The sequence below is a fragment of the Heterodontus francisci genome, chromosome 4, assembly GCF_036365525.1.
Source record: "Heterodontus francisci isolate sHetFra1 chromosome 4, sHetFra1.hap1, whole genome shotgun sequence".
Lineage (NCBI taxonomy): Eukaryota > Metazoa > Chordata > Chondrichthyes > Heterodontiformes > Heterodontidae > Heterodontus > Heterodontus francisci.
Genome location: NC_090374.1, coordinates 124,397,802 through 124,414,392, shown reverse-complemented (window position 1 = coordinate 124,414,392; position 16,591 = coordinate 124,397,802). Strand labels below are relative to the sequence as shown.

General features: G+C 46.1%; 1 protein-coding gene across 1 annotated transcript; it reads right to left on the bottom strand.

Annotated features, from left to right (window-relative positions):
* Nucleotides 1-2,587: 2,587 nt before the first annotated feature.
* On the bottom strand, nt 2,588-3,262 carry LOC137368816 (putative nuclease HARBI1). The gene has a single exon (XM_068029019.1). The coding sequence runs from the start codon at nt 3,260-3,262 to the stop codon at nt 2,588-2,590; it is 675 nt and encodes a 224-aa protein (XP_067885120.1).
* Nucleotides 3,263-16,591: the final 13,329 nt, after the last annotated feature.

Genomic DNA, 16,591 nt, shown 5'->3' with positions numbered 1-16,591 from the left:
GATGACCCCGGAGCAGATGCTGATGCCATTTTTAAGGGTCTGCCAGCTCTGCATTCATTCTTGCCTTTTGAGAATGGCCTGCGTTCAACAGTGTTGCTTACAGGCTCCGGACCCCTTCAGCTGCCCCTGGTGCCTCAGGACCCCTTCAGTTGCCCCTGGTGCCTCAGGACTCCTCCAGCTGTCCCTGGTGCCTGAAGACCCCTCCAGTTGCCGCTTGCTGCCCCAGGACCCCTGCATCAGACTGTTAGGCAAAGAAGCTTTAACGGAGCCTGCATCAACCATGGCAGAAGGAAGACACTGGGTGGCCCCACGGTTTAGCAATGCCTCCCTGGAGATTCTCCTCCAGACTGCAAGGGGAATGTGAGAGATCCTCTTCCCCAGTGATGGCCAGAAAATGTCCTCCCACCTGACCAAACAAGCCTGGATGGAGATCGCTGAGAAGGTCAGCAGCCGTAGGATCATTGTTCCCCCCCCCCCCCCCCACCACACCCAGGGACATGGGTCCAGTGCAGGAAGAGAGTCAACGACCTCATTCATTCCACCAAGGTGAGTGCTTCATACCTCTCTCCTTTTGAGGGTTTGCATGAGAACTCGCAGTAGGAAGTGAGACATGGGGAAGGAGGCAGCACAAAGTCGCTGGCAAAGGGGGTCAAGCATGACCTCCTCAACCAGGATCTGAAAGTGCATGGCTGCATGGCCACAGGCCACTCCTCTTTCACAGCTTGCCCCCATTAACTCACCTGAGAGCTGACGGGTGGAAGAGCTATATAGGACACCCTAGTAGGGAACAAGAGGATGCCACTAGCATAACTGTCATTGATGTTTCAGTTTAATATGACTATCTCCCTCTTTCCACTTGCAGGACAAGAGAGCCCACAACATGAGGGAGGCATCAAGGACTGGCAGAAAGATCTCTGACATTAGGCCTCTCTCCACAACAGAGGAGGAGGTCCTCAATCTGGTGGTGACTCATAGCAGATGGTGAGACTGCAGTCCCCGGGCAGAGAGTGACGATTGACTTTCATGAACATACAGTTCAACTATGGTGACCTACATCACGCATGGTTGGCATGACTAGATCTGCTCATCCTAACCCACATATTTGTGTTCTCTCATGCAAGTTGCCATCTGCAGGAGACTTCAGTGGAAGCAGGACAAAATTCCACCTCTGAGGAGGAGGATCACTTAGAGGACGCACCGCCCCATGACTCTCCTGCACCTTCCACCAGCGCAGATATTTCCACCTCGGTGGGTTTACTTTCAGCTGTAGAATCAGGGTTAAAGCTGGTGGGAGCACGGCACACACACCCAAGCAGCTGAGACTGAGACAGCTGAGGCCTCTGACAGTCGGAGGACTGTGGGTGTCCAGGCCTATGCTGAGCACCAGGATGATGACAAGCCTCTGGTGTCGACAGCACAGGGCATGCTACAGTTGCAGAGAGAGGTAAGACAACATTTGGCCTAGATGCCAGAGGCCATGTGCAGCCTTGAGCGGATGATGAAGGAGTCCATCCATGCCATGACTGCTGCCATGTCCTAGGCACGTGAGTGCATGGCGTCATCCATCGAGAGGTTGGCAATCTTCATGGAGAGCCAGATTCCACAAATACATGCAGACCTGCACACCATCACCTTTGCCACGAGCTCAACTCTGTAGTGGCAAGGCAAGAAGGACAGCAGCCTGGAGACTTTTCCTGCTCCCCATCCTTCTCTGGTGAGCAGGGAGGTTCAAGTGAGCCTTAAAAGGGAGGAGGAGAGGCTGACCTCCACAGCTGAGGGCTCCCCTCAGGGCGCTCTGAGTGTGGACACCGGCTCCTCTGCCCCTCCACCAGTAAACCCAGCTCCAGCAGCTGCGACGCCTGAGGAGAGTCCAAGCACCCAAAGGATGCCCGCCGAAGTCATCAAAGGCCAAGAGGCAGTTTGATCAGCAGACTGTCTCCAGCCCAGCTGCTGTTGCAGGGATCGCACTGCGTAGGAGCACTCACAAATGTATTAAGAAATCCACCTAGCCACACTTTTGGTCTCACAGGTGTACAGCATATGCAATTTATTGATTAATTAAAAGTTCTTTTGATACAATCATTAATGATCATTGTGTGGAGGCATTTTTCCATTGTGCCTTAATTGTGAGCTGCTGACTTGCCCCTTCCCCCTTAATGCAATACCAATGTGCCCATTGCTCTCATTAACATATGTTCTCCCATGGGCACTAGCGTCCATTGCAGCTTGTTGAAAGTGTGGAAATACAAATGGAAAAGAGGCGACAGACTACATGCGCTAAGGTGAGTCTTAATTGGAGTCTCTGTTGCTGGACATCAGAGAGGCTGGAAGCAGGTGTTTATGAGGTTGTCTCTTGCCTCCTTGGCACATCACTCTATCTGCGTGGCCTCCGGTGAAATGTCTTCACCATCCAGTCCTGCTTGCTCCTGTCTCTCCACTGTGCCTCCTTGTCGGTGGAGGGATGTTGCTCCAGCATCTCATCTTCATGTAAGGCCTCCCCGTTCTGCAGTGCTAGATTGTGCAGAGCACAGCAACCCACTACGATACACGAGACCCTCGCTGGTGCATACTGCAGGGCTCCACCAGATCAATCGAAGCAGTGGAATCTCATCTTCAGTAAGCCAATGGCCTTCTCAACGGTCAGTTGTGTGGATCCGGGCAACTGTTGAACCTCTCCTCCACTGCATTGCAAGGGTTCCTCACAAGCGTGAGCAGTCAAGTCTTCAATGGGGTAGCCCTTGTCCCAAAGATTCCATCCCTGAAGGTTAATAGGGGGCCTAAAAAGCTGTGGCACCTGGGACTGTCGAAGTATGTGGGCATCATGGCTGCTTCCCAGGAAGCGGGCCCACACCTGGAGGAAACACTTTTGATGGTCGCAGACCAGTTGAGCATTGATTGAATGGAAGCCCTTCCTGTTAATGAAGGTGGCTGGCTGGTCGTTTTGAGCCTTGATGGCCACATGTGTGCAATCCATTACACTTTGCACCTGGGGGAATCCAGCAATTGCCCCGAACCCAATGGCCTTCTCGGCCTGACTGTCAGGATTGGTCTGGTCGCACACATAGTCAATAGCCCTCTTAAACAGGGCATTGGTCACCTCCTTGATGTAGTGTTGGGCTGCTGTCTGGGAGACCCCACTCATGTCCCCGGTGGATCCCTGGAAAGAGCCAGATGCATAGATGTTGAGTGCCATTGTGATCTTCAGGGCCACTGGCATAGGGTGACCCCTAAAGCCCATAGGTCGCAACTCATCCTGCGGCATGGCGAATAAGTCGGTGACAGCCTCCCTGGAGAGCTGCAGTCTTCGTTGACAATGGCGTTCACACATTTGGAGGTTGCTGATCTGAGTCCGGTACACTCTCTGGGCATAGGTGGGCCCTTCTTGGCATTGCTGGCTGTTGCTGCTGTTCTCATCGTTGAGCTTCACAGTCAGGTTCAGCTGCTATTGTCCCTCCCTCCATTGGAGGCTCCACATTATGCCACGGCAGTCCAAAAAGACTGGGTGTATAAGACCCATGCCAGGTGATCTGTGCAACTTTAGATCGCTGTCAATGCAGAAACAAGGTCTGCCTTGGCAACTGATCTTTTGAGAAATCTTTCATCTAAGAGTTCCTGATGGCACTCAAAGCCCAACCTTACAGATAGCCGACCCTCTCTTCCAGCTGTATGAGCGAAAATGTTACCACACTGCAGTTTCATTACCCATTTCAGAACCCCCCCAAACCCACACGAAACCTGAGCACAGCCCCCAAGACCTCGAACCCCCTTGCAAAGCTCCCAAGACCCCGAGCCCCTTTGCATAGCACAGAGCAACTTAGTGCAACAGTGGTCTGCTAACCCCCCCTCTTCACCTATGAAGCAATGCTTAGGTCTGCCTCCCCATGGAGGCTCTGAAGCCTCTCGTCTTGGTGTCATCAAGTTTTAATGGCCGTTAAACCAAAGGCACGTGAATGCCATCCGCCATCTACTAAATCAAGAGCCAACCATTAAATTGGAAATAATGATTTGTAAATGCATTATAAACAACATCTCAGCAATTTAAAACAGCTTTCCATCGCGTGGGGCAGCACTGCAGCCTTGGTGCTTTCCTGCCACTGACAAAATCCGGAACCGATGTCACAATGCCGAATTTTTGGGCGGATGGTTCTGAGCAATTCTCCATCCCAACACCCCCCATGCCAACCATTCCCACTCAAAACAGCCAGACTAAATTCAGCCCAATCTAAGCCGATGCTTCTGAACTGTACTGGAGGTGCAATCTTCCAGTTGAGCATTAGTAAAGTACATTAATAAAGAAAGATTTTAAAAGTTTCTGATGTTTATTTCCCACCCAATGTTCTTTCCTCTGCCTTCCTCTCCAGGAAGTGCTGGTATTTTCTGAGCATCAGTTCTACAGGCACAGGTCACCCTCCAACAATTCATTCATATGGTCATTCTTTGCGAGGCTGGACAATGGATTTCAACAGGCTTTTGGATGATAGATGACATCCTAGACAAGCCCAATCCAGTCCTTCCCACCATAACACAAGTACAGTTCCCAACAATGGTCAATGGATTGCGATCAATTGTGGGAACCCCTTCTCCCCTTCCCCCCACAACCTCCCACCACACTGGTTGATTTTTCATTTCCGAAGTCCAGGAGTATTGTGGCCATTTATAACAACTCAACAATGCAGGGCAGGGAGTGAATCAGGAACCTTCCTCCTCTCATTGGCTCAGTATCACACCAAGAAGTATATTTACCCACAAGGGTTTTTTTTTAAACTTGATTGTCAGCCATTTATATCTGGGCCTGATAGCTGGAAGTTTTGTATTTTCTTTATACTTTGCTTACTATTACTTGAAAATAAAATGACTTATTGAACATTAACATGCACAGAAACCCTTGTATTAAAAAGATAGCAATAATGAATGGTTTATAGACTTCAGTAAAGTATTCATATTTCTTTTTCTTCGTCTCTCTCTAGGTTTTCACATCCTGCCTGAGATAGCAGGCAGATTAGCAGCTGCCAGGCTTATACCAATGTCGCTCTGTTATCTGTGGGGGCAGGCTCCTGACCTCCACTGCATGACTCCCCCACAATGACCCAATGACATCAAAAGCATTCCATGTGTGGAATTACAGGACCAGACCTGCATCTTCTAACACAAGACTTGTAGCAACTGGGAATCGCCAGAAGTAAAACAAATAGGAGGTTTAAATAAACCATGCATTATTTTACGTTTCCTAAATAGTTGAAAGAACATCACTATAGCCACATACCTGTAAGCATGTAGAAGTCACTAAAATATTTGGGCTGCTCACCCTAACAAACACAAAATTATTGTTCCAGAATTATATTCAAACATTTCACTCATGACACGTCACATCATTGGTTTATAGTGGAAATTACTAATTACAACTGAAATGTTAACATATCTGTTCTCTTCACAGATGCTGATTGACTTGCTGTTTTCAGCATTTTCTGTTTTTATTTCTGATTTCCAGCACCTATAGTTTTTGCTTTCTCCTTAAGAAAAAAGTGCTGACTGAAACTTCTAAAGCAATCGTCTTACAATATTCTGTTAGAATGTATAAACCAAAATAAACTATTTCTATATATTGTACTTGCTCTTACTCAATCCCCCAAGAGCTGATCTCAACCAGAAAGGCTTCAGTATCCCTGGGCTTGGGAAAGAAAAAAAATCTCATGGCATTCCTGCTCCTAATTGTCATCCAGTGGCCTCTGCTAAAAAGGAGCTGCACAGTGGGTCAATGTAGATAAGGAAGGAGTACAGATTGAGTCAATATAGATAGAACACAAAGTTTAAAAATGATTTGTTACATTATTATGGGCATGTTACGGACCCCAAACTGGGGGAAGGAAATGGAAGAGAAAATCTGCAGTCACATTAGAGAGATGAGTGAGAATGACAAAATTATTGTTCTGTGAGATTTTAGTTATGCACTTATCAATTGAGAAAAAGGAATGAAATATCTAAAATGCACACAGGACTCCTTCATCCAGCAGTATGTCAGTAGGCCTACAATGGCAGAGGTGTTGCTAAATCTGGTTATAAATAATGAAATAGATCAGGTAGATGAGTTAACTGAAGCTTAGCACATTGGGAGTAGTGATCGTAAAATGGTAAGGTTCAAGATCCAACTAGAAAGAGAAAAAGTCAGTACAAAAACTTGAACACCAGATTGGGTTAGGGCAGATTTTAGCTGATGTGATATGGAAGGGGAAATTGGCACACAGGATTGTAGAACAGCAGTGGAATGTTTTTAAAAAGATTGCAATGGTACAGATAAGTCTATTCCATCAAAAAGAAGGAAAATACTAATAGTTTTGGGTTGCCATGGATAAATAAAGATATTAGAAACCAAGAAAAAAGTTGAAAAAGGCCTGTGAGGATTATAAGAATAATAATTAAAATATTAAAGGAGAACATGAGAACATAAGAAAAGAGGTTGTCACGAACACGTGTTAGGCCGAATGATGATCTTTTAAAAATCCATCAGCTGGAAACCTGAATTAATTTTTTTTTAAAAGGACAAAAGGAACAGACCAAAAGGTGACTGCTAGCTGATAAAATGGCCACTGAAATTTGCAGCAGAACACCCTACATTCCAATGTATTGAGGTGGAGTTGAATTGTCTGGCCAGTTCCCTCCAGAACAATGACTTGGGGAATTTGGAGAAAATCATCTGGCCAGTCCCCATTAACAAGCCAATAGAGGCAATCACTTGGGACATTGAACTGGTGGAGATGAACCACTCAAAGGCCTGATTGAGAGACTGGAATTCCTAGACATGAACTAATTACGTTGCAAGAGGAAATACACACTGAGCTATCATGTAACAGACCCACCATCTGCATGATTTAAGCTGTTTCTTCTCTCTCTGCAGCCAGACAAGTAACTGGACACTGGCCAGAGGAGACCCAAATGGGGGTCCCTCTCTCTCTCTCTCTCTCTCTCCAGTCCACCTTGCAAGTTTCGAACCCTGCCTGCTGGCCGTAACCACCTAAGTCTATCACTGCGGCAGACAGTGACCCTGTGAAGGAACTCATCTGCATCGTTGTTTCCAGGACCATCGAATCTGCTGTCCCCATCTACAAGATGGAAGCCTCAGGACCACCAAGTTCAGCCAGAAGTCAAGCCAGTCACCAAAATCCACAGACTGTATACCCCTTTTTATTGCTCCGGACTCTAATCACACCAACCTATCTTTCCCCACTCTATAACCTATTTGTGTGTGCATGTGGGTGTGTGTGTGAGTGTGTGAAAGTTGGAGCATAGTTTATTTTACTTATATGGGTTTAAGTACAATAAAGCTAACCTCTTTTTTTGTTAAACACAAGAAAACCTTTGGTAATACAGAACTTGAGTATTACTGACAACATGTCTCTATTTTCAGCAATACACAAGAAAACCTGTCCAATTGGTTCTTTTATGATCATAGCATGTAAATGGTTAAACATTCATTGAATTGGCAAGCAAGTTCACTTTAAAAATAAATGAACCCTGTTGTGGTCAAACAAGGAAAAGGACAAGAGAGCAACACTTCTACCCCTCCTCACCTGATCATAACAAAGTTAAAATCAAAATAAATCAAACAAACAGGGAATGTGAGGAAAACATTTTTTAAAAATTCAAAAGCAATAGTAAAATATTTTACAAGTATGTCAGTCAATAGAGAATTGTTAAGAGTGAAGTAGGACCCCAAATCAGCTAAGATTGTCAATTTGTAGATGATGATCAGAATTAAATGTTCTTTGCATCAGTCTTTTGGGGAGGATAGCTCCCCAATTAAAAATTAGTTCGAAGGGAGAAAACAGAGTTTAGGGATTAAGGGTGTTTTCTAAGAGTTGTTGGAATTGGGTAGTGGCGTCCCAGAGATTTCAGTTCTGGGGCCACTTCTGATAACTGTGTCTATCAATGATTTGGATATAGGTCTAGAGGGAGTGATGTTGAAATTTGAAGATGATACCAAAACAGATGGTATAGTTAATTCTTTCGAAGACCAAAGGACGCTGCAAAGGGATATTGATAGGATGAGCTAAGAAGTAGCAGATGGAATTCAACATCAGGGGAGGTGAGAAATGGAATGGAAGTAGGCTTGATGCTGTGTAAGAACACGTGGATTTGGGGGTACAGGTTCACAGGACAATAATAACAGTGGGGTAGAGTTTACACTTTGGATGCAATCGGCAAATTGTGTCTGCTTTAAAAAGTGGTTTTCTCCTGACACTCCCCCTGTGAAGCGCCTGGGATGTTTTATTATGTTAAAGGCAGTATATAAATTCAAGTTATTGTTGTTGTTGAGAATCCGCTCAAACTCATTTGCATATTTCATGGAAAAATCTGCCATAAACCAGAGCAATTGGGCAGCATTTGTAAACATTTCTTTTTAGATTTTGCTTTCTAAACTATTCCTTGATATATTTTGGAGTGGTAACTTAGTGAAGTTTGGGTATTATAGCTGAAATTAAATTTATCCCAAAAAATAAGCATTAATGTAACAGTTGTGGATAAGAAATTCCGTTGGTGTTGATGAGCGGGCGGCCCTTCTGCTTGGAGTGATGTAGCTTCTTTGGTTTGAGTCTAACTATGCTGCACACCAGGGAGTGGTCAGTGTCGCAGTCCGCACTCTGGAAGCTGTGTGTGATTTGGACAATCTGTTTATAGAGGCTCGCCTTGTGACAATGAGGTCCAGCTGGTGCCAATGACGTGATCTTGGATGCCTCCATGAAACCTGGTGACAGGGTTTAGTATGAAAGAACGCAGAGGTTGTGATAGGTACACAACTCCAGCAGTCTCTGTACATTCTCATTCATCCTTCCAATGACATAGCGCCCAAGGCAGGAGGACCATGAGTCATGGTCAGCCCCAACCCTGGCGTTAAAGTCCCCCAGCAGGAACAATTGTTCGGTATTGGGAATGCTACTAATGATATTATGGAGTTCCTTGTAGAACTGGTCTTTAACTTCAGGTGGGGAGCAAAGTGTTGGAGGATAGATGCTGAGTAGGTGTACTGGACCAGAGGCGGTGAGCAGTTGGATGGACAGTATGCGTTCCAAGCCATTTGAAGGTGGCTCTTTCATGCTGAGCAAAGTGTTTCTGATGGCAAAGCCCACTCCATGCTGTCTTGGTTCTTCAGGATCCCTACCCTGCCAGAAGAAGGTGTCGTCTTGCTCCCTTAGAGATCCGCTCGCAGGGAGGCATGTCTCCTGAAGTGCTGCAATGTCCACATTGAGTCTACTGAGCTCGTTGTTAATGATGGCGGTCTTCCGAGAATCGTTGATTTGTGTAAGGTCTTCCGATAGGCCAGGACACATAGTTATGACGTTTCATCTTGCAAAATGAAGGGCTGGTACCTTCTTTCCTTTTTTGTCATGCCGTTTGGTGCGGTGTTACAGTCCACTTGTGGGGCAATGACCCTGAGCTCCAAGCACCCAATAAAGCAGGTGGACTGCGGGGCGGCGCAGTGGTTAGCACTGCAGCCTCATAGTTCCAGCGACCCGGGTTCAGTTCTGGGTACTGCCTGTGCAGAGTTTGCACGTTCTCCCTGTGACCACGTGGGTTTTCACCGGGTGCTCTGGTTTCCTCCCACAGCCAAAGACTTGCAGGTTGATAGGTAAATTGGCCATTGTAAATTGCCCTAGTATAGGTAGGTGGTAGGAGAATGGTGGGGATGTGGTAGGGAATATGGGATTAATGTAGAATTAGTATAAATGGGTGGTTGTTGGTCGGCACAGTCTCGGTGGGCCGATGGGCCTGTTTCAGTGCTGTATCTCTCTATGGCTCTATGACTCTATGACTATCAATCCATCAATTGTGAGTGGCCCAATTTGAACTTACTAAAAATCACTTTAAAAAAAATACCATATTATTTTCTAGTTATTATGGGACACAGTCATCAATTTCTTAATAATGTTTTTTAAAATTGCATTCAAAACCTTTTAAAATGTGTCTATTGATGTCCTTGCACGCAAAACAGCCAGCCTCAAAGGCCTGTAAATGAGCACAGTTAACAGAAAGTCCCAATGGTGATCAATTCACCCTGGGAGCATGGTTAGTTTTGAGGTGGTGGGGCAGTCCAATTCTAGTGCTATGTTTTTAAAAATAGATCATAAGATTGCGGAAACTCGATTTGTACTGAATGCAATTTGTGCTTCGAACTCGGTAGACTTTTGAAGTGATTACACCAATTTTGAGCAAATAATCCCAAAAGAAACAATATAACTGAGTGGAAACTCCAGGCCAGTACCTCAGGTTGATAAAGCCATTAAAAAAATAGCTAATGGAATTCTAGGTTTTATCACACTAGGTAATGCTGTGCCTATGTAAAACCTCACTTCGTCCTATCTGCCCTCATGCACTCTCCGAGCTTAACTTGTCATGAGACACATCTCCTGCTCCCTTGACTCCATTCCCACAAACAGCTGACCCCCTCATTCCCATATTAGCTCATATTGTTAAAGTTCTCTCTCTTCAGGTGTGTCCCTCTCTCCTTCAATTCTGCATCATCATCTCTCTCCTCACAAAAACCCAACCTTGATTTCACCATCCCTGCAAATTACCACCCCTCTCCAAACTCCCTTTCCTCTCCAAAGTATTTGGAACTTGTGTCATCTCCCAAAATTCATGTCCATCTTTCCCGCAACTCCATGTTTGAATATCTCCAATTAAGTTTCTGCCCCTGCCCAAGTACCAAAACGACACTTATCAAGGTCACAAATGACATCCTATATAACTGTGATAAAGGTAAACAATCCCTCCTCATCCTTCTCAACCTGTCTCCAACCTTTGACACAGTTGACCATGTTGTGATAGTATATTTTTTAGTATGTTAAAAATAATAATTTAAATATTTTCTCTTCTTTGGCCTCCTTGTCTCGAGAGACAATGGGTAAGTGCCTGGAGGTAGTCAGTGGTTTGTGCAGCAGCACCTGGAGTGGCTATAAAGGTCAATTCTAGAGTGACAGACTCTTCCACAGTCACTGCAGATATAATTGGTTGTCGGGGATGTTACACAGTTGGCTCTCTCCTTGCACTTCTGTCTTTTTTCCTGCCAACTGCTAAATCTCTTCGACTCGCCACTTTTTAGCCCCGCCTTTATGGCTGTCCGCCAGCTCTGGCGATCACTGGCAACTGACTCCCACGACTTGTGGTCAATGTCACAGGATTTCATGTCACGTTTGCAGACGTCTTTAAAGCGGAGACATGGACGGCCGGTGGGTCTGATACCAGTGGCGAGCTCGCTGTACAATGCATCCTTGGGGATCCTGCCATCTTCCATGCGGCTCACATGGCCAAGCCATCTCAAGCGCCGCTGGCTCAGTAGGGTGTATATGCTGGGGATGTTGCCCGCCTCGAGGGCTTCTGCGTTGGAGATACAGTCCTGTCACCTGATGCCAAGGATTCTTCGGAGGCAGCGACGATAGAATGAGTTGAGACATCGCTCTTGGCTGATATACGTTGTCCAGGCCTCGCTGCCATAGAGCAAGGTACTGAGGACACAAGCTTGAAACACCCAGACTTTTGTGTTCCGTGTCAGTGCGCCATTTTCCCACACCCTCTTGGCCAGTCTGGACATAGCAGCGGACGCCTTTCCCATGCGCTTGTTGATTTCTGCATCGAGAGAGGTTCCTGGCGCTAGTTGAGCCTAGGTAGGTGAACTCTTGAACCACTTCCAGAGCGTGGTCGCCGATATTGATGGATGGAGCATTTCTGACGTCCTGTCCCATGATGTTCGTTTTTTTGAAGCTGATGGTTAGGCGAAATTTGTTGCAGGCAGCCAAATCCTATTGATGAGTCTCTGCAGACACTCTTCAGTGTGAGATGTTAATGCAGCACCGTCAGCAAAGAGGAGTTCCCTGATGAGGACTTTCCATACTTTGGTCTTCGCTCTTAGACTGGCAAGGTTGAACAACCTGCCATCTGATCTTGTGTGGAGGAAAATTCCTTCTTCTGAAGACTTGAACACATGTGAGAGCAGCAGTGAGAAGAAGATCCCAAACAGTGTAGGTGCGAGAACACAGCCCTGTTTCACACCACTTAGGATAGGAAAGGGGTCTGATGAGGCACCGCTATGCTGAATTGTGCCTTCCATATTGTCATGGAATGAGGTGATGATACTTAGTAGCTTTGGTGGACATCTGATCTTTGCTAGTAGTCTGAAGAGACCACGTCTGCTGACGAGGTCAAAGGCTTTGGTGAGATCTGTGAAAGCAACGTAGAGGGGTATCTGTTGTTCGCGGCATTCCTCCTGTAGCTGGCGAAGGGAGAACAGCATGTCAATGGTGGATCTCTCTGCTCGAAAGCCACACTGTGCCTCAGGGTAGACACACTCAGCCAGCTTCTGGAGTCTGTTAAAATGACTCGAGTGAAGACTTTCCCCACTATGCTGAGCAGAGAGATTCCACGGTAGTTGTTGCAGTCACCGCGGTCACCCTTGTTCTAGTAGAGCGTGATGATATTGGCATCGCGCATGTCCTATGGTACTGCTCCCTCATCCTAGCACAGGCAAAGCAGTTCATGGAGTGCTGAGAGTATAGCAGGCTTGGCACTCTTGATTATTTCAGGGGTAATGTTGTCCTTTCCAGGGACTTTTCCACTGGTTAGAGAATCAATGGCATCACTGAGTTCCGATTTAGTTGGCTGTTCGTCCAGCTCATCCATGACTGGCAGAGACTGGGCTGCATTGAGGGCGGTATCAGTGACAACATTTTCACTGGAGTACAGTTCTAGGTAGTTCTCCACACAGCGGTCCATTTACTTGTGTTGGTCAGTGATCGTTTCCCCTGATTTAGATTTGAGGGGGGCGATCTTCCTGATGGTTGGCCCAAATGCTCTCTTAATGCCATCATACATTTCTCTGATGTTTCCGGTGTCAGAGGCCAGCTGAATATGACTGCATAGGTGTTGCCAGTAGTCATTTGCACAGCGCCTGGCTGTTCTTTGTGCAGCGCTTCTGGCTACTTTAAGTGCTATGGATGTTAACTTGCTGAGGGCTTTCTTGTAGTTCAACAGTGCAATGCGCTTAGCGGCTATGACAGGTTCCAGCTCTTCAAAGTGAGATTGAAACCAGTCTGTATTCTGCTTCTCACGTTTGCCAAAGGTGGTCATTGCTGAGTCATAGATTGCATCTCTGATGTGGGCCCACTTGGTCTCTGCATCCCCTGCAGGAGTGCTTTGAAGGGCTTTTTCAAGTGAATTTAGAAACTTATGTAACAACTGTAGATTAGAAATTCTGTTAGTGTTGATGCGTGGGTGGCCCTTCTGCTTGGAGTGATGTAGCTTCTTTGGTTTGAGTCTAACTTTGCTGCACACCAGGGAGTGATCGGTGTCACAGTCCACACTGTGGAAGCTGCGTGTGATTTGGACACTGTTTATAGAGGCTCGCCTTGTGACGATGAGGTCCAGCTGGAGCCAATGACGTGATCTTGCGTGTCTCCATGAAACCTGGTGACAGGGCTTAGTATGAAAGAATGAGTTGGTGATGCAGGGGTTGTGATAGGTACACAACTCCAGCAGTCTCTGTCCATTCTCATTCATTCATCCAATCCCATAGCGTCCAAGGCAGGAGGGCCTAATTTAAATATATGTTTACGCTAATCTGTGTGTCATCACAGGAAGTGATTCAATATCACGTGATTCAGCTCTCCTGCACAGTTAGTTAGCACCTGTAAGCTGAAGCAACAACAAATCTCCATTAAAGCTCTGCATTCAAACTTTTATGCCTGCCCTTCAGTTTTGTTTGTCTTACTCTAGAAAGAGATAATACAATATAGTGACAGCAGTAGTGAGTATGCAGCATTGATCGGTCGCTGAAAATGAAACTTCAAATCAGAAGCCCTACCTGAAGCACTGCGGCCGGATCACAGCTCTCACATCGGGAAAGCAACAGTGCGAGTAGTGATTGATGGTAATTTGAGTGCATTCTGGTTTTGCCCTGAGCCAGTAAGAAAATTATTGGTAGCTTCAGACACAGAGATCAGTGCAGCGTTGTGTTTTGACGTGGATCCCTTCCCACCATCGCCACACTCGTACGCCATTAGCCGAGCCTGATGCCAGGGCCCCTCACGTCTGCAAGCTCACAAGCCCGCATGGCAGCACCACAGCTCAGGGTGTGGCTCCTACTCAGCTCTGCAGACATTGCAGCTTGCTGCAACTTTTAAAGCAAGGTTTGCTCCCCAGGAATAGAAAAGGGTAGAAGGCTTAGGCAATGGCAGCTGGGTTTCCAGAGACGGACTGGAAAGCATTTTATCTAATGCCGACCAGAAGGATCTGTCAAAGCTATGGGCAACATTCGAAAGTTTAGGATTAAAGTAAATTTCAGGGTACACCTTCTGGAACTCATGCGGTACAGACAGAAAACCAACGAGAGCTTGGACGACTTTGTTAACCGATTGTTATGACCAGGTGAGAAAGATGTCTAGGGATCTCTTTCAGCCTTAGCTTGCTCTTATTGTAACAGGGTTTTGTTTTTTAAACACACTGTGTTTTGAGCTCCCCCTTGGTGAATCCTTGTTCACCACTTTTGAATTATAAGGCAAAGAAATGAGCACAAACAGGCTTTCTTAGATTTAAAGAAGAAAAGTGAAATGTATTAAAATTTAAACTTAAACTCTAATTCAGTTAACGCCTACGGATACACGCCGTGCCCCACACTAGCATGCATACGCGATACACACATGCAAATAGAGACAGAAGAGAGCAGAAGTAAAAAAAAAAGTGAAAAAGTTTGAGGCAATCTCTTAAGGGATTTTTTTTGTGACTGTGCTTCGAGCTCGCTGTAGTCCTTGCTTGCAGGTTAATCTTGCTTTTTGGTGGGGCACAGTATTCTTCTTGAACCTTGTTCACTGTATGAGACATTTCTCCTTTTGGGGTTCCTGTGTCTTCAATGGGTCTTGGAGTTCTGTGAGAAAGAGATGGGAGCAGACAGGACAGAGATGTTCTCAGTCCAGGAGCAAAGAGCTTTCTGAGTTCCAACACTCTTTCTCCAATTTAAAACTCCCCTAGTCGGCCAGCAGGTGGTCACGTGACTGACTGGTTTGACCAGGTCTCTTCTGTGTATTGGGGAAGGGACTGGTTCCTTTGTTCCAACACTGTCTGCTAGTATGAAAAAAAATGTCTTTCCGCCAGGGGCTTGGCAACCCCTTGTAATAAGTCTTCTTTTCTTCCCAGTAACAATTTTAAAATTTAATGTCCATGTGGCGAAATATATATGCCTCATTCATGGTAGGTGGGGGTCTGCATGACACGGATGCAGAGGGAAAACAAGAGGGTGCAACTTCTCTGATACTGAACTCTCAGAATGAATTATAGAGTTGGTTATCACCTCCACTGCTATTGAGCATTCCAGAAAGACCTTGTGGAAAAGCCAAGGGGGCACCGCGTGGAGAGTACACTACAGGACGGACGCAGATACAATGCAATTATCACAGCTAAACAATGTTTGCAAGCCCTAGGGTCTGAAAGGCCTGTGGGTAGAATATCCAAGGCACACAGGCAGAAGGTATGCAGTAACTGCGAGCTCTCCCACCAACCATGTAGATGCCCGGCCTACGCAGGCACAGGCAAAGCACACAGGCTTAGACGGCGCTGGGCCAAACATTTTAGAAGGTCCAGCAGCAGAAACACGGGGAGAAGCCAAAGTGGGCAGCACTCAAACCATAGAACTATGCCACCCAGAGGCAAAGGAAGGCAGGATACCTCCAGGCTTCGCCAAAAGGATAGACTCATCCATGAAATGGGGTCTGACCAAAATGGAAGTGGATCGAGGTGAAGACACTACAGGTGAACAGCTGTTTTACATGACCATCCTAGTGCAACAGGTCCAGTCTATTAACAAAACAGAAGCTTTTGCAACACTCCAGATCGTCTGCCCCAATAAGGCTGGATGGCATCGACTGAGAGTGAAAATTGACACTGGTGCAGGTGCCAACACTCTACCTTTCTGCATCCTCAAGGACATGTACCACGAGACATGGTAGTTTGTGGTCCAACCCACAAGCATGAAGCGTATGGCATACATTGGCTTAACACTAAAGTGCCTCAGCTTCCTAGACCTGCAGTGCAGGTACAAAGAGACAATATGGTTCACTCAGATATGCTACAGAGTGAATGTGTCAGGACCAACAGTAGGAGCATTGCCGGCGTGAAATGAATTTAATTTGTTCATCTTCCCTGAGCTAACCCAGTCAGAAGACCACAGCAGTCAAAACAGGTGCACCACCCATTGGATAGGTACAAGACTCCCCTATGAAATCTGACAGCATGGGGAGAGAATCTGATGAAAAAGCTTCAACAATGGACAATCAGCAAGAATCAGATTGTCAGTCAAGCCGATCAACTGAGTATCCTGCATCTCACATTCTCAAAGGTACAAATGAAACAGACGACGAAAGAGCTTCTCCAACCGCATGACATACCATTATCACCATGGATAAAGATAGCAACGGATCTGTGCATCTGCTAGTGACTGACTATTACTCCAAATTTCCTATTGTGCAGAAGCTTCGAGACACATCGAGTACAGCAGTGGCCAACAGTGTTAGTGCCATCTTTAGTCTTTTTGGTGCCCTGGTAGAAGTGGTGT